Genomic DNA, 18,893 nt, shown 5'->3' on the forward strand with positions numbered 1-18,893 from the left:
AGGCAGCCCTGACTCGGAGCACCACCACCACCACCATCAGCACCACCAGCGGCCTCCACGAGCAGCAGCCTCCCTCAAGCCGGAGGCTCCGGCAAGGCAGCAGCCCCACAGCTTCCACAGAGGGAGGCAAGCCCTCAAATCTGCCCTCAAGCATCTGTGGTGCATGAGCCACAAGGGGGGCTGCTCAATGCCAGGTCAGGCAGAGCCAGGGGGCCTTGGCCTTCCAGCCGGGCCCAGGGGAGGGGAGGCCTGCGCTTCTCCCTTGCAGAGGAACGAGGGGCTCAGATGCTGTCTCCGAGCAGGGAAGCTGAGGGACGCAGGCCCTAATTCAGGCCCCTCCCAAATGGACCGGCCAACCGGACTGAAAGAGCGGGAGAGATGATGCCCAGAGTGTGTTGGGATGGGCCTCTCCAGCTGTTCTGTGAGGCAGGCAGGGCTTTCAGGGCTGCTGCTCCCCAGGTGCCCCTTCCTCGCTTCAGCCACCAGGTGTGCTCAACTGAAGCGCAGGGCCAGGAGCCCATCACAGGCCTAGCCTCAAGCGGCTCTTCTCTGCTCCAGAGATCCCACGGCACATAGTAAGAATCACCTCTGGAGAGATGTGGAATTATCAAAAGGGAGAGGGGCCAAAGTTGCAAAGACCCGCTCAGCCCAGGAGCACATCGTCCCCTAGAAAAGACACTGACGCTCAGCAGTCGCCCCCGGTGGCTTCGGAAGGAGAAAGCGGCAGCCAAGGCCAGAAGCCCACCTGCAGGTGCTTGGCTCCCCCAGTTCTGGCCAGGCGGCTGCTGAGGGACAATAAAGTGAGATGCCCCCAATAGTTTCATCCGAGGGAAGGTGAAGAAGCCACTCCTCCTTCCCCCACTCTCAAAGCTGCCCCAGGGGGCCTTCTGGTCAGGGTGGAGGCCATTTTGGAGCCAACTGGGCACACTGGAGCTTTCAGCAGATTTGGGGCTCCCTCTCAAGAGTGGGTTGCTCGGTGTAGCTTTCTACCCCTCCAGCTTCTGCCCTTCTCTCCTCCCGAGATGTGTCCAAGGGCTGGTGTGTGTGTGTGTTGTGTGCGCTGTTGTTGTCCCCCTTTCCTTCCCTAAGCATGCCAAGAGGCTTTCTTTAAAAAGGCCAAGTAGAGAGGTTGTACTTGCTCCGCAGTGTCCCAGCCTGCCTCCTGCTCATTTTAGGAAAGCAGGTAAAAGAAAGGAAAGGGGGAGGGGAGGCCCCAAGCACAGCGCCTGCTGGCAGCCCTTGCCCTCCTTTTACTGTCTCCCTCTCCTTGGTGGCCTGGGGAGCCCCTCCTTATGGTCATCGGTTATTTCCGGAGCTGCAGCTGTTGGCAGCTGGGGCTCTTCTACTCCCAGCCTTCCCCCGCCAAGGCTCTTATGACCCAGTTAGACCTATGGCGGCCTCTAACCAAATAGGCTTCCTTGGAAAGGGGAAACGGCATGGAAGCAGCTCAGGGAGCTGCATGGCACAGTCCACGTTTCCAGGAAGGACCACAGGACACGAAAAGCCATGCAAAGATGCCAGTGCTGGAGAACGGGATCGCTTGCAAAAAAGTTTTCCAAGAACACAAGCCGGATGAGGGAGCAGAGCCAGCCCTTCGGCTCCCAGAAGCCTCTCCTTTTATTTTGTTAGGATTTTGCATTATCCTTCATCCCATCTACAATGTTTGAGATGCAAGCAGCCCTTTGGCCTCTGCCAAGCTCCTTCCTTTGAGACCCTTCCTCACTCTGCAAAAGCAACCAGTCAGCCACTATGAGCTCCTTGCGAGCCCCCCCCCCCCCAATCAGCTTCCCGTCCCCCAGCAGAGGACAGGCCAGGCCCCCGCTGAGCCCTCTGGGCCTGATGCTCTGGATGCTTTCCCCAGAGGAATCCAGGGAGGGCTCCCTTCTCAGATGGCGTCTCTCTCGCTGCTGCACAGGCTGAAACTTCACGTGGGGGTTTCTGAGGGGTAGGAGAGACACCCCCCACCCCAAGACACATGTTTGATAGGACAAGCCAGAGAGGGGGGGGGAGGGAGGGAGGGAGGGAGGGAGAGAGACATCCAGGAGGCTCTTCGTTTGAACACCTAGGGGCCCATCCAAGCCAGAGCCGAGTAGAGGGAGGCAAGGAGAGGCAGAGACAGGCGGTCACCAACTTACGGCCATTCATTTAGTGAGTCCTTGAGGTTACAACGGCACTTATAAGTGACTTATGACCACATTCCACCATTGCAACCTTTGCGGCATCCCTGTGTCATGTGATCAAGATTTGGCAAGTGGCCTGTATTTACGACCGTTGCTCTGTCCCTGATCCCCCTGTGCAGCCTTCCCAACCAGCTTCAGACAAGCAAAGTCAACGGGGGGAGCCGGATTTGCTTAATGAAAGATTCATTTAACAATTGCAGTGATTTGCTTATTGACTGTGGCAAAGACAACTGTAAAATGAGGTGCAATTCATTTAACCCCCTGCCTTGTTCAGCAATGAAAATGTTGGGCTCAATTGTGGTCGTAAGTCAAGGACTACCTGCAGCCCGCAACCCAGAAGGGGACCTCGCATCTCCCCATTCAAATCTGCTCGCAGGCATTCAAAGAGCAACTGGCCTCTTAGTCTTCCTCCCATGTCTTTCTCAGCCTCTGCAACTTTAAGATGTGTGGACTTCAACTCCCAGAATTCCCCAGCCAGCATGGCTTCAAGTTGCCAAGGTGGACAAACACAGAATTCGGGGTTTTAGGTTAAATCCCCAATGGAAGCCCCTTGGCTTCTCTTTTTTAAGGGAAGGATTTCTGCAGAGCTCTGAAAATCCCAGCACTCTCCTCCCTGCTCTCCACTTTGCGCAAGAGGGGTCCAGCCCTCCCCAAGGCCCTCCTCTGCTTGGCCCCTTCCTCAAACTACCCCCGCCTGGCCTTCCACGCTTCCTGAGAAAAGCAGAGGGGCCTCCCTTGAAGAGGCTTCTGAGGGCCAGGTGGAGGTAACAGTTTATACCCGATGCCAGCAAAACCGAAGCCTTCTGTTGAGGGCCCGTGGCCAGGATGCTGGGAAGGAGAAAGAGTCTCCCCAGGGACCCCTCCTCCTCCTCCTGCTCCTCGGAGCCTCTCAGGTCAAACGCCACCTGAGGAAATGATTTCCAGGACTGGCTCTCTTGCCAGCCATGGGGCCACATCTGCTGTGGGCCAAGGCCTTCAAGAGCCCCTCCAGGAAGAACTCCGAGTGAGCCAGGAAGGGGAAGGCTGCACAGGGATCAGTTCCAGGAATCTCTTCCTGCTTCCAGCCAGATTCTTAGTTGTCTTTTCCTGGAAGAACAGCTGGCATATGAGGCAGCATGCTGGAAATGAGTCGCCAGCCTAGCACAACAGGGCCACGATCAGTGCCACATGCAGCTGGCTCTCTGGAAGAAGGCGGCCCCTCAAATTCAGGTTATCCAGAACAAAGAAGGGGGAGGAGCATCCAACCAAAGCTTCTGGTAGGAGGAATGGCGCTCTCACTCAGGAACAGGGAGAAAGGGGCCACCAAACCTCTTTTGGGAAAATCCAGGAAATCCCTCTAAAGCGGCCTGGGGGCCTTACCAAGCACAGGGCAACAGCGCCTGCTTCCCCCACTGCAGCAGGCAGAAACTGCACTCCAAAGAAGGGCAGAAGGGAACTGAAGTGGCCTCCTCCTCTCCACAGGACTAGGAAAGGGGCCCCATCCAGCCTGCAGCTTCTGCAGCGAGCAGCTTACCTGGCTCGATGCTCCCATCTGGGCAGCCTGGACTTGGGAAGCCACCTGTTGCTGCTGCTGCTGCTGCTGCTGCTGCTGCTGCTGCTGCTGCTGCTGCTGCTGCTGCTGCTGCTGCTGCTGCTGCTGCAAAGCTCTGGCCTTAAGGAACAGAACCAAGAGTGGATCCCACAGTGCTCAACCTCATGGCTGTTTCTCCAACGTGCAGGGACTCCCGTCCGTCACTTTCCCATCTGTGCCGAGACATGGCCTGATTCCTGGGGAGCCTGGCAGCTGCTTCCAAGACCCAGCTGAAGGATTTCTTTCAGGCCTGCTACAAATTTGGGGATCCCACAGAGGGAGCCTGGATGGGGAGCATGCTGGCTCCATGCGCAAAAATGCCGAGGCTGCCAGGAGAAGCCTAGCAGGGCCTCCTCTGGTCTGCTAGGCTTCAAAACACTGAGAATTGCCCAAGTTTGTGAACTGCAAACCCAGAAACTGTTGCCCACAAACATGAATCTGATATTAAAGCACAGGCATATCATTTCACACCCATTACCTTTCAGACACAAAGAAAAAAATTAAAAGACAGGAGATAGAAAAAAAACAAAATTAAGTTACATCAGCACTAGTTACTGAATTCCTCAATACTCTCTATCTTGCAAAGCAATCTTGGTTTTACTATACGTTACCTGATAATTTTACTGTTCAAATGTCTCATCTCTCCAGCAAAATCAATTTTCTTGGACTTCGTTTTGGTCCTCATTATTTCTCTATCTATGATCAAACTATCACAATATGCTTACTTCATATGGTCACTTGCTTTTCACCGGGATTTGCATTTCTTCATTTACTCACTTAGAAAAAAAATTGTCATCTATTTTTTGTTTTATACACACACGGAACTGTTTGCTTCATTTTCCCTGAAAAACACATTTATCCCACTCTTTGATACATTAATTTTCATATCTTTTATTCCTTGTTGTATTGTATTATCTATTAAAGATTTGCTGAAAACCAGGTTTTAACTAACAAGCTATACATTTTTGTCTCTCTACACTCCATCACCACAAGCATTTTACATATCTTTAATCCACAATATATTCTTCTAAGCAAGGGAACATCATCTCAGTGCTAAACATTGCCAGGCATCTCATCTACATTTTCATAAATTTTATTTTCATCAAATGCAACTTTCAATTACAATCAACAAAACTCCACAAGAATGTGGAGTTTCACATTCTTGCAAAATTTTCTGAATTCACAACTATTCATTTATCATGCTTTAACATCCCTCAATATACACCGTCTAAACTTACAATTGTTCAACAGCTTCATTTTTACCCTTCCTTTTCATCATTTTTAAAACCTTAACATTTATATCATTATCCAGCTCCTGAAATCAACAGTATTTCCTTACAACTTCTAAAAAAGTTATCCCCAGCTATAGTATCTCTGACCTGAGCTGCATTGCAAATAATTTCATACGTTTCAGTTTCATGCTTTCTGTTGAAGACTTCCTTAGCCTTTTTTCTTCGTTTTACAATTAATTTTTATTTCCATCAAAACTGTCCTGCATTTTCGCTACTTCTGTTAATCTTAACCATTTCCCTGTTTTCTTTGACCATTCTATGTTACTTTAGAGGCAACTGGAAAAACGGACACGGGCAATGAGAGGCAGCCATCCTGACCCCTTACCTGCATGGCTTTTAGTTGCGCTGGCAGGATGGCCATGGACATGACCTGGCCAGGCATCTGTCCCGGAACAGTCTGGGCCTGGGAGACCATGGGCTGAGGAGGAAGCGACTGAGACGGGGCCTGGGCCACCTGCTGCTGCATTGGTTGTGGGGGTGGCGGCTGAGGTGGTGGTTGCGGTGCTGGCTGCTGCTGCTGCTGCTGCTGCTGCTGCTGCTGCTGCTGGGCTTGAGCAGCCTGAACAGCCTGCTGCTGCAGCTGTTGCATCTGAGCAATTCGCTGCATTTGCTGCTGCTGCTGCTGCTGCATCTAAAGTCAGAAATGCAAGAGAAGGAAGATGGCAGGAGCCGCAAAAATGCCCCAGAGAGCATAGGAGAAGAAAATATCAAAGATTTTATGGACTATGAAATACTATTTGCAAAACATTTGATACCACTGCTGAGAATTAAAGACAAGCTGATAAAGGAAACAAAAGGAGGGCGTCAACATTATATGAGAGATTATATGATATAGTTTTGGCAATTGTAAATGAACAGAAACAGGATTGATTACCTTCACAATAGGGAACGGGCCAACATATTTGGGTCCCAACTTCTTTGATTTCTGCGTAGTGTGCAGGAATTTTGTGGGCAAATATACCAAATCTCCAGTCCGGTATTCATAGGGCTGAGAGCGCTTTTTATCTGCTTGTTTCTTATGGGCCTTATGTGCAGCATCCAAAGTGGAGAGGGTTAATGGCCAAAGTCGACTGAGACTCTCACTCCAGTCCGCAATTGAAGGAACTTGCGGTTGGTCACGAGGCAATTCGGGAATAGGAACAAAATCCTGACCGTAAACGACCCGAAAAGGGGTGAAACCCGTGCTGGAGTGAACCGAGTTGTTGTAGGCCACCTCAGCATGTGGTAACAAGTCTACCCAATCGTCCTGTTGATAATTGATGAAACAACGTAAATATTGCTCAAGAACGGAATTAGTACGTTCACAGCCGCCATTAGTCTGAGGATGGTGGGCGGAGCTAAGGCCCTGGGCGGAGCCAATGCGTTTGAGAAATTCCTTCCAAAAATTAGATGTAAATTGGACACCACGATCGGAGATAATACGGTCGGGCACTCCATGCAAACGGTAAATGTGGGAAATGAACAGTTTAGCCAATGCCTTGGCGGAAGGAATTTTGTGACAAGGCACGAAATGAACTTGCTTGGAAAACAAGTCAGTGACCACCCATATAACAGTATGCCCCTGGCTTTCGGGAAGCTCAACAATAAAGTCCATAGAAATCTCCTTCCAAGGGGCAACCGGCCGAGCGACAGACTGGAGCAGTCCTTGTGGTTTCCCTGGCGGTCTTTTGGCGGCAGCGCAAACTGGGCAACTGGCCACATAAAGTTCAATGTCCTTTTTTAAAGAGGGCCACCAGAATTGTCTCTTCACTAGATGTAAAGTTTTGACGAATCCAAAATGACCCGCCAATCTGGAGTCATGTGCGCGACGAAGGACCACGAGTCGTAGGGACGCGGGGATGTATAATTTAGCTCCAATCCACGGCAGATTGTCTCTCATAGTGCACTCGTCCCGATGGTTCAGGAACCAGTCGTCGTGAGGAAGAGCTTGTTTGAGGTCAGAAAGTAGATCGTGAGGCACCTCCTTCTGTGCTCGGGTCTGTTGGCGCGTGACCACTGGAGCTGCTAGGAGCGGTTGGACGATACCCAGTTTAGAGCAATTATATTGAGGTAATCTGGACAAGGCATCCGCCATGAAGTTTTTGTCCTCCCGGGATATACTTTAGAGTGAAATTGAAACGGTTGAAATATTGGGCCCATCGCATTTGTTTGGGAGAGAGACGACGTGGCGTTCTCAACGCTTCCAAGTTCTTGTGGTCAGTCCACACCTCAAACGGGTGTTTAGCGCCCTCTAGGAAATGGCGCCACGTAGCTAGGGCCCAACGGACCGCGAAAGCCTCTTTTTCCCAAACCGCCCAACGTCTCTCCGTGTCAGTGAGCTTTCGGGAGGTGTACGCGCAAGGCTGCAGGTTACCTTGGTCGTTGGCTTGCAGCAGAATGGCCCCCATGGTGACATCGCTGGCATCAGCCTGGACGACGAAAGGCCGGTCTAGGTCAGGATGCTTAAGCACTGGCTCAGCGGCAAAGAGGCGTTTAAGTTTTTCGAATGCCGCCTGGCATTCCATGTTCCAGTCTAGAGGCTTATTAGGTTTAGGTTTCGGGTCTCCCTTCGTCTTGAGCAAATTAGTTATAGGAAGAGCAATTTTAGCAAAAGAGGGAATGAACTGACGGTAGAAATTAGCGAAACCCAAAAATTTTTGTAACTGTTTACGAGTTTTGGGTGCGTCCCATTCAGTGACCGCCCTCACCTTCTCAGGGTCCATTTCAATGCCGTCTGGTGAGATGCGATATCCAAGATAGTCAATTTTAGTTTGGTGAAACTCACACTTAGACAATTTGGCATAAAGGTCAGCGGCACGGAGTTTTTTCAAAACAGTGCGCACAAGAGCGACGTGTTGGTCATATGTGCGAGTATAGATAAGGATATCGTCCAAATATACGATAACTCCTTTGTACAGATGATCGTGCAATATTTCATTAATTAGTTGCATGAAAACAGCAGGAGCCCCCTGTAGGCCAAAAGGCATGACTCGGAACTGGAAGCAACCAAGAGGGCAGTTGAAAGCAGTCTTCCATTCGTCTCCTTCCTTTATGCGGACCCTATAGTAAGCTTCTCGGAGGTCCAATTTAGTAAAAATGCGGCCTTTCCCTAGCTGGGCCAACATGTCTTTCATCAACGGGAGTGGGTAGAGATTATGAGTTGATATAGCGTTAAGGTTTTTAAAATTGCAGCATAATCGAAGAGAGCCATCTTTTTTTTCACGAAAAAGTACAGGGGCAGCTACTTTGGGTCGAGCCGGTTCAATGAAACCACGTTTCAAATTTTTGTCAATGAAAGAACGCATTTCCTCCATTTCCCTGGGTGACATGGAGTAAATTTGGGGTTTTGGCAGTTTAACCCCGGGTAAAATGTCTATGGAGCAGTCAGTAGGCCTGTGGGGGGGCAGTTTGTCTGAAGATTTTTCGCTGAAAACCTCCTTAAGATCCCAATACTCTTTAGGAATTTTCTCCTCTCCTGCAATCCTCTCCTGCCCTCTAGCGGCCACTTCAGGAGTGTCAGTCATAGGTTGCTCCGGAGAGCCCTCCCCCACTGGAGGCTCCTTTGAGCGAACGCGTAAGCGGCCTGTCCGCCAATTTATGTGAGGGTTCCACTTCCGGAGCCACGGTATGCCCAAAATTAGCGGTCTGTCCATGCCAGGCGCAACCACAAAGGAAATTAGTTCAGTATGGGTACCCATCTTCATCTCCAAAGGCTCCGTAAAGAAATGGGCGCCCCCCCCCCCCCCCCAGCAATAGATCCATCTATTTGGCAAAACACAATCGGGGTTTTCAAAGTGCGTAATTTGAGGCCCAATTTTTCCACCATGGCTGGCTTGATCATGGACCGGGAACAGCCCGAATTGAGCAAGGCATGAAGGGTGGCTGGTTGTCCTTCAGGGGGTACTTTTAACTCTATGGGGATTAGCAGGGGCCCTTTGTTAGAACTCACCCAGTGAGGCGATGTGTCGTCATCGGAGTCTTCAGAAGAAGAGGAGTTGGCGTTCGCGTCTCCCTCCAATGCCTGGGCGAAATGAGGGGGGTTGGAGTCCACAGCGAAAGCAGCTTCCTTCTTCTTTTTCTCGGAGGCTCTGCCAGACTTTTCCTCATGTTTGGGAGGGGGTTGAGCAGAAATGGGCAGTTTAGCACGACAGTCGGGGGCGGTGTGCCCCAACTTCCCGCAACGGAAGCATGTTAAAGGTCTGGAGAGGCCTGAAGGTGGCCCCCTCCCTTCCCCCCGTCGTTTGAAGAGCGATTTCCTGGCTGGAGGGGGGGGGTGGACTTAGCAGCTCTCTCCTTACGCTTCTTTCTTTCCTCTTTAGCATAACGGAGCCTGGTTAAGTCGAGTTCCGCATCCGCAGCGTGTTCAAACCAAGTGATCAAACGTCTGGGCAGGTTACGATTGACACATTGCTGATAAATGTCTTCATCTAACCCCAAAGCAAATTTGTCCAGGAGGGCGTCCTCCCCCCAGCCTCTCATGTATTGCGACAGACACTGAAATTCCTGGATGTATTGTGCGACAGGTCTATCGTCCTGCTCAAGGGTTATAAATTTCAATTTGCTCCGCTTCTCCGTCAAAGGGTCATCAAAGCGTTGGCGGAAGGCCTCCATAAATCGGTTGAAATTCCCCAAGAGGGGGGAACCAGACATATGTAAAGCCGTGGACCACGTGGCGGCTTCACCGTCCAAAGATAAGAGAACCATTCTGACCCTCATGCCATCAGTCTCAAAATCACGGCCATAAATTTCCATGTAATTAAAAACCTGCATAATAAAAGAGCCGAGACTAGCAGAATCACCATTGTACCGCACAGGCAGGGGAGGGATTTTAGCCATCCGGTGCCTTCGGGGAGGTGGGCCCCCGGGTCCAGCAAAACCTCTAGCCACAGGGGGTGAAGCAGGTCGAGGGGGAGGGGGTGACGGCGCGCGTGGATATTGTTGCTGCCAGCTCCTCCAGTCTCTTTCATCCTCCCCACTCCTTTCCCCAAAGTACCTTTGACCCCAATAATCAGGTAATTCACTCCTCTGGGGTTTTCTCACGGCTCCCATCTCCAGCGTTTGTTGTCGGGGTTGCCGTTGGGTGATTCCTGCATTCCAGCTTGTCGCTTCCTCTCTTTGTCCCACCGAAGTGGACCATCGTGGGGGTGGAAGTTCAGGCTGGCTGGAAATTTGTAGTTGAAATAAATCTTCGTGCAGTGAGAGGTCGGGAGGTCCGGGCTCGTGAAGCGACAGTTCGGGAGGCCCGGCTCCGCTGGTATCCACACCGCCAGCGGCCCCCTCCTCTTCCCTGATCGGTGAAGACATTCCTCCCTTCACGGTAGACGTAAATCTCCTGGAAAGGGTTAAGTAGACTTTGCTTCTTGTCAGCTTCACTCCATTACATAATTAGGAAAGAAAGACTAAGAGACTCCATGGGTTGGAAATCAAAAGTACTTTTACTAATTATAAATGGTAAGCGAGCAGTTGCGAAGCAAAGTCTACTTAATTAGGCGCGAAAGCGATTGATATATAGAATAGTCCATTCTCCACCCCTTAGGATCATAGCTTCAGGCCAATCATAAGTCCTTCAAGTGTCAGGTGTGAGATAACTTCAAACAGGCATCACGAAGATGGAATGTCGAGGCCGTTAGTCTAAGCGGGAAGCTCTCACGCATGCGCCATCCGAGCATCTCGAACATCCTAGAACATTCCTCCAGCACATCAATTAACCCCTCCCAAATACCAGCCCTCCCTCCCCGTTTCATGGCAGCTGAAGCAACAGCAAGGCAGAAGCTGACAATATAGTTAAATAAAGAAAGGATAATGATAATAAATTATATACATGGAGAATTAGAAAATTTTGGTATTAAATATTATGGATGTTTAGCTAAAACAGGATATGAGGACTTAATGTTAATGGAGGATTTTATAAATAAGTAAACGAAATGCCAGCATGTGGTTATGGGTTGAATCTTGGTATACTTAAGGATGAAGGATGTTTAAATAACTATAGTCAAATAAAAGTGGAGGTATGATGATGTTAATATAGTAAATTTTTGAGTTAAGATATTTGAATTAATATGAATTATATTTGATGACGGTGGAAGAGATGCACAAAAGCTTTTTGTAACCAGCTGATAAACTTTTTACAATATATGTTTGTTTTGAAAATAAATAAATAAATAAATAAATTTGTTTAAAAAAAAGGCCCCAGAGAGGTTCTGCTCCCTGTGTGCTGGAGAGACAGAGGTGGCATCAAAGTCCACCTGGGTCCATTTTTCTGCTCTCAGCAGCGATCCAAAGAGCCCGTTATGAAAGGACCAAGCCCTCTTTCCCTTGGGCCCAGTCAGACTGACGGCCTCAGGGGAGCCAGCTCAGCCCCTTCCCACCATGCCCACAGGGGCCACCAGAGCTGTCCTGTCTCCAGGTGCTGGGCAAGAGGGAGAGGGTTACGTTGGAGCTTTTGCTCTCACCTGCTGCTGGCTTTGTTGATGCAGCTGCAACTTGAGCATTTGCTGCTGCTGCTGCTGTGCCACCTGCATTTGCTGCTGTGCAACTGCTGCTGCTTGCTGCTGCACCTGGAACTGCTGTTGCTGCATTGCTGACTGCTGGGCCTGGAACTGCTGCTGCTGTTGCTGCTGCTGCTGTTGCTGCTGCAGGGCGGCTTGCTGCTGCTGCTGCTGCTGGAACTGCTGCTGCTGCTGCGCAGCCATCTGCTGCAGCTGGAGCTGGGCTGAAGAGACAATCACAAGGGGCCACATGCTGAAAGTGCCTCAAGACTGCCTCGGGGGGGGGATCTCTGACTCTGCACAAGGGGGACCCTCCGACATGGCTGCCATCACCTCCCTGGACCTCACAGTCTTTGGGCTTCCAAGAGGCAGGGAAAGTGCTTGGCGAGAGAAGCAAAGCTTCGATGTTGATGGACAAAGGGGCAGCCGGAGGGAGACCTTTACTCCCCCAGGATTATTATCAGGTCCTTGGACTTCACAAGATGTATAGTTACACTGGCATGCTCAGGAGCTTTGCTTTCAACGGTGCTCACAAGGGGAGTAAATAAATATTCTTGATTGATAGAACCTGTGCCTATGTTCAGAGAGGCAGATGTTGAAACAGCCCCTTGGGTACTCCTGGAATGCCCCAGCATCCCTGGAAGAGGAAGCTAATGTCTCATCTAATGGTAATTTAGTCTCTCTAATCCCAATTATGTGCTTCCTACTATATGAGCAGAATCTCTCTAGAAAATAGCTCAACATTTTGCAGTGGAAACTGCAGTTAGAAATCATGGGATTTGAAATAACCTACGTACAACATTTGGCAATAGCACACGGCTTCACATTGCTTTACAACCTTAAATGGTTTACAGAATCAGCATATCTGAACCTCAACCATCTGGGTCTTCATTGAACAGCGAGTTAGCCCTGTAGCACTGCATTGTAATCACTGCGCCACCACAGCTCTATATGCTTAGCTTTTGCTATGAAGAGTTCTTATAAGCTAGAAATATATTTTAATTAAAAAAAAAACTGCAGTTGTATTCAGCAATGTAAAACGAGAGAACACACATATAAAAATACCCTTCTCACCCATAGGGTAGCCTTGTCTTCCTCAACCTCAGGTCCTCTCCCGGGGGCCTGAGGGCTCCAGGGTTCTGTGCAGGATCTTAGGAGTCCCTGCCCAAGTGCTCCTGCCACCCCTGGGACCACACATGCCTTGACTTTCCACATCCTTTCCATTTCCCCCTTCAGGCCTTGGTCCTTCTTCCTGAAGTTGCTGCCTCTTGACACTGCTCCATCTATCACCACTGTGTCTTCTGGTCTACTAGCAGGCTAGTACTTGGATCTGGTAGTCCCACAGGACCTTGGCCTTCTTGTTTTACACAATGTAGTCCACTAGTCCAGCTACTTGGTTTTGCCTCCCCCAGTGTACCTGCCTGCATCTCACTCCCTGCCATTGTGCGTTGCCTCTCTCTGAGGACTTTCTGCATCTGGACTGCATCTTGGGTCCTGTCTTCTGTGGTGGACCCCTGACTTGTACTCTTTGTGAGGCATCGTTTCAAGATGGCACAGCTGACAGCAGCCTTGTTGAAATGCTCTCTAATAGTTTTATTGTTTTTCTATTATTCTCCGGAATTCACTTTGTATGTCATATTCAAGAGATCAAGTAATATTTTCTTAATGGGCAGCTTTCTGTGACTATATTGAAATTGCAGAAACATCCGGGCAAAAGAAGGGAGAGGGTCTCTGCTTTTATATCAACAACTGATGGTGTAAAAATGTAACTACACTAAAGAAATTCTATGATGTGTGATGTGGACTTAAGAGATATTAATTATCAATTGCAAGCCATTTTATTCTCCATGAGTGTTTTCTGCATTTATTCTATTTGCAACATAAATTCCTCCACATGCTTGCATAAACAATGCATTAAAAACTCCAGCTGACCAGTTTATGTGGGCTCAAGAGATACTCAGATGGGAGATTTCAACAGTTCTAACTTAAGTCAAGAACCTTTCAGCATGTCAACTGTCTTACTGGAGGCAATGGGAGATGGGAGGAATCTTCCTTGGTGACAGTGGCTGATTGGGCCACGTGATGGACATGTGAGTGCTGGGGAAGGGTTTTGAACTTTCAGCTGGGTGGGGAAAACCTGGAAGCTTTCAGATTCGGGGTTTCCCAGATGTGCCAACATGGCTCTTCTAATAAATTGGAATCCTTTGCCTCAGACTTTTATTTTATGGAGGATGCTATTTGGAACTCTGACAGACTGCCGAGATTGGAACATTTTCGAAGATACCTCTGCAGACTTGGATAAGCCCACAGATACCGTAACATCATATATCAGCTTCTGTGAAGACCTATATGTGCTTGCCAGATACATGCAAACACACAGTAATAACAAGCCTTGGTTCAGAGCTAAATGCAAGCAGCTACGTTGTGCCAAAGTGGAAACCCACAGGAAAGGAGACAGAACGCTGTACGATCAGGCCAGAAAAGTCTTCACAAAGGAGACCAGAAGAAAGAAGCTACTCTGAAAGGCTGAGGAATCAGCTCTCAACAAATAAATCAGCAAGTGTTTGTATGGGGGGGGGGGTGAGGGGGGGATATCACTGGTTATAGCAAACCTCCTTTCCATGCTGAAGGGGACAACTGGGAGATGACCTGAATGTGTTTTACTGTAGAATAGAATAGAATAGAATAGAATTCTTTATTTGGCCAAGTGTAATTGGACAAACAAAGAATTTGTCTTTGGTGCGGAAGCTCTCAGTGTATATAAAGAAAAATAAAATAAAATGCATTCATCAAGAATCATAAGGTATAACACTTAGTGATAGACATAGGTTACTAATAAGCAATCAAATCATACTAGGAAACAAATAAAACAATATAAATTGTAAAGATACAAGCAACATGATTATAATCATAAGTGGGAAGAGATAGGTCCTAGGAAGGATGAGAATAATGATACAGTCTTGGTAAATTATTTGACAGTGTTGTGAGATTGCATCTCAAAAGATCCCTCTGTTAAAGTACTGGTTTACAGATGATACAACAGTGATTGGTCTCATTCGAGACAACAACGAATCTGCATACAGATGGGAAGTTGAACAACTAGCCTTGTTGTGCGGTCAGAACAATCTTGAACTGTACACCTCAAAACTGTAGAGATCAGAGAAGCCCTACTATTCTACCATTTTCTACAATACTAGACAACACAGTATGAACAGTAGAGACCTTCAAGTTTGTAGGTTCTATAATATCTCAAGACTTGAAATGGACACATAACATTAGAGCCATCATTAAAACGCACAACAAAGAATGTTCTTCCTGTACCAACTTAGAAAGCTCAAACTGCCCAAGGAGCTGCTGATAACAGATCTACAGAGGAATTATTGAGTCTGTCATTTGTACCTCTATAACTGCCTGGTTTGGCATTGCAACCAAACAGGCAGACACAGACTTCAACGGACAGTTAGGATGGCAGAAAGAACCACTGAAACCAGCCTGCCTTCCACGGAGGACCTGTATACTGCACGAGCCAGAAGGAAGACTGTGAAAGTATCTACAGACCCTTCACATCCTGGACATAAACTGTTTAAACTTCTTCCCTCAAGACAACACTATAGGGCACTGCACACCAAAACAATCAGTTTGTGTGTGTGAGTGAGCGAGCTTCTATACACAACATAGTATATAGAGGTGGGTTCCTACCGGTTCAGCCAAACCAGTAGTGGTATGCTAGCCTGGGCCATGCCCCCAAATCAGTTCCCTCCGTCACCATCAATGTTCCCTCTAAGCTCCGCGGCCACGCACTTGACAAGAAAATGCCGCACAGCAGTTTCCAACTGCCACACAGTGATTTTTAATGTCACACTGTGCTAGGATCGCACGTGTGGCACCGTTCCACTTGGGATGGGGGGCCGCCATGGGTCCTTCCTTCCTTCCTTTGGGATGGGAGCGGCTTTTCGAGCTTCGCCCCCTCCCCTCTCCTCCCAATCGCTGCCCACCACCCCTTGGCGAAAGCCTCACCTTTGCTCAGCCAAGCTGGCTGGCCAGCCCGACCATGCAAGCCAAATGCCCGCAGACGCGCCCAGCCTGGATGGTTGCCCCCCCCTCCCCCATTCCTTGAGTGGGTGTGGAAAGCGCAGCCCCCTCCCCAGTGAACGCCATGCAATATTTAACAAGTTGAGATCTCTCCACGCCACCAAGGGTCTTTCCCTCCCCCTCCCTTCTGCCCAGCAAAAAAAAATCAGGTGCTCAGGCATAAAAATGTGCTGCTCAAACACTATACTTTTCTGCGCACACTGAAAAAAAAATTAGAGGGAACATTGGTCGCCACTGTCATTGCCATCTCAAGTGACAGTCGTAGTGCAATTAATGCCGTGGCTGGCCCCGCTTTTGGCACCCTTCTTTTCCTGTCCGCTATAAAGCCTGCTGTCAAACTACACGCACTGCTGTAATAGGCGGAGGGCACTGTCCCTAAAAAAATCCCGCTAGAAGAATGAAACCTAAAGCTCCTGAGCAATCTATGGTGGCTAGTTGTTACTAGAGTCACAACTCCCTAGTCCAGGTCAATTGATGGCTAGCTGTCAAAAAGTGGCCTCAGGCTCTTTCGGCAAAAGTTGCTTTTGCAATCAAAGGAAAAAAGACGCAAAGCCTTTGACAGCGTTTTAATGGCTGCCTGAATTGAGCGTGAGACTCAATGGCTGCCTCTGTTCGTTGGCGGCTAGCGGGGAATGAGGGGCTGGATAATAATGCTGCTAGATGTTGGTGGCTAGATGGCCCCCAGGAGCGTTATGCTCTCAGTGTTGCAGTCCTTCTAAATGACTTCTAAAGAACGTGAAGCGGCAGGGTGGCTTTCTTATTCCCCGAGTAGAACGTGGAAGCTCTGGTGACAGAACGAAGAGCGCTAGACTCCCCCAAACGCTCGATGTCACAGGCCAGCAGGCTAATCCAGCTGCACCGTCACAGCCGCTGGTAGCGAGGGCCGAAGCCCTTCCCTGGCATTGGACTGCGGGCATGTTTTTTGGCTGGAAAAGGGGGCAGAGAGAAACAGTCCTGTTGCCAAGATAAGCAACAAGGGGAAAAAGAAATTTCAACTTCCTTAACCAGAGAAAAATGAAAATAAGACCGTATTGTAAATTTAATCTCTTAAAAACCTTCTAAGCCAGAGCAGCAGTGTTTGTCAGCTGGAGATAATGGCACAATCTCAACAGCAGAAAGAAATTTTAAGCCTGCAAAAGATATTGTTAGAAATTCAGAAATTATCAAATACATTTGAGAGAACGGAGAAGAAGTTGGAAAACCTAGAGCATCTAACAGTAAAATATGATGAAGAAGTTGGAGGTGTTTATTAAGTGGAAAAAGTGGAGGTTACAGTCCTAAAAACCGAAGAGGAAAATGACCATAAATTAAATCAGCTGATATCTATGGTGATTGGTTTGTGTCTGGAAATGGAAAGAATGGAGGAAAGAGGAATTAAATGGAGGGGAACTCTACCCCAGATGGCAAGATACAGAAGAAGAGAAAACAAAAGAATTTATGGATTTAAAGAGAGAAATTTTATTGGCAACATCATTGATAACACCACTGACTATTAAAGATAAGCTGATTAAAGAAACAGAAGAAGGGCATCAAAATTACATGAGAGGCATAATAAGCAATGAGTTGCTAAGAGTCCATACAAATTTGATTAAGGAGATGATTAGAGGACTGATACCACAAATGGCAGAAGACATGAGACTGTTTTGCTACTGGAAAGATACAGGTTAATAGATGGAAGTGGATAATTTAAAACTAGTTAAACTTAGTGAAATTTAGTGACAATATAGTCAAATAAAGAATTGATAATGATAATAATATATACATATGTATTATTATGATAAGTAATAATTGGATGTGAATATTTGAATGGTACCCATGAAAGGAAGATTAGAAATCTTTTTGGTATATATAAAGGCTAATAAAAAGAACTGTTAAATTTAGTTAAATTTTGATTATTAGAGGGAAAATGTTATGATACAGGATACAGTTAAATAAAAGAGGGATAATGATACAAAGGAAAATATATATGTATGGGTACAACATAAGGAAACTGGATGTAAATTGTGAACTGTGATTTGGTAAGGAGGATTAGAAATTTTTGTTACTAGATATTATGGATGTTTTGCTAGAATAGGCTATAAGGATTCAGTGTTATTGGAGGATTTTAGAAATAGCAAATGAAATGCCAGTATGTGGTAATATTTTAAAGCTTGATATATTTTATGATGAAGGACGTTTAAGCAATTGTAGTCAAATGAAAATGGAAGTATGATGATGGCAATATGCGTAAATATCTGATAAAATACTTGAGTTAATATGAATTATGATTGATGACTGTGGAAGAGATGCATGAAAGTTTTTTATAACCAACTGATACACTTTCTACAGTATGTAAAAAAGGAGGATTCTCTGTTGTGTTTGTTTTGAAAATTAAAAAAAAATTTAAAAAAAGAAATTCCATCTTCAGCCTCCTGGTGCAGCACAAGGCTTTGGGTGAAGGCGGGAGGGAGGTTGAGAGGAGGGCAGCAACTGTTTCTACATGGCACTGGCAGCGGTGAGAAAAAGTGACTCCTCAGCATGTGTACAAAGGCCGTCGAGTGAAAAGGGCGGCAGAAAAACAAAGGGAGGGGAGAGGGCAGGGCGCCCATGCACGGGTGCCTCTCGGACTTTGCCTGTATATGCTGCCTCTAAAGTTAAAAAAACGAGGGGAGGGGAGGAAAAAAGGCGGTCTGTCAGGGCAAGCCAAGCAGCCACTGCTCTGGAAGGACGTGCGCCATTTGGTCGCTTTTGCTTCTTCTCCGTTACAGCCATTAAAGAGAAAGAAAAGGGGAAAGTCTCGAGCCCTGCACGCGCTGCAAGGGAAATGGCAAGCTTGTGGGGGAGGGGGAAAGAAGAAGAGAGTGCAACCGCAACAAAAGTGGGGGCGGGGGAGGAAGAGCCAGTTGTGATGTTGGCGCTCAGGGCCGCGACACATCCTGTGTCAGGGAAGTGGATGGCTCTGTCCACTATGAGGCTTGCGCGCATGGGCGCGCACACACACAAACACACAAGAGAGGGGGGGGAAGAGAGTGATGAGAAACAGAGAGAGAAATGGAGGGGGAAAGAGAGAGATGAGAAAACACTAACACTAAGAGAGATGGAAGGAGAAAGAGAGAGATGAGAAATGGAGTGGGACAAAGAAAGAGATGAGAGAAAGAGAGAGACCTGTTTAAGTGAATCTTGTGGTCATTAAGTGAACCTTGTGGTCATTAAGCAAACACTGTGGTTGTTAATCAAGTCCATTTTCCCCAATGGGCATTTTTAACCAGAAACCAGAAGGAATTGTTGGAAACTGGCAAAAAACGTAAAAAAC

The 18,893-nt window shown here is 47.8% G+C and overlaps 1 protein-coding gene across 4 annotated transcripts in view; it reads right to left on the reverse strand.

Annotated features, from left to right (window-relative positions):
* MED15 (mediator complex subunit 15) overlaps nt 1-18,893 on the reverse strand; it is a 37,918-nt gene that overhangs the window by 10,113 nt on the left and 8,912 nt on the right. For all 4 annotated transcript variants that reach the window (XM_087705939.1, XM_087705936.1, XM_087705937.1 and 1 more), the window contains 3 exons: nt 11,474-11,733; nt 5,368-5,673; nt 3,694-3,831 (listed from right to left, as the gene is read on the reverse strand). In XM_087705939.1, coding sequence (XP_087562065.1) covers nt 3,694-3,831; nt 5,368-5,673; nt 11,474-11,733 — 704 coding nt within the window. The remainder of the gene's footprint in view (nt 1-3,693; nt 3,832-5,367; nt 5,674-11,473; nt 11,734-18,893) is intronic.

This window comes from Thamnophis sirtalis, unplaced genomic scaffold, assembly GCF_051295495.1.
Source record: "Thamnophis sirtalis isolate CommonGarterSnake01/CBP01778 unplaced genomic scaffold, rThaSir2_p1.2 scaffold_2, whole genome shotgun sequence".
NCBI lineage: Eukaryota > Metazoa > Chordata > Lepidosauria > Squamata > Natricidae > Thamnophis > Thamnophis sirtalis.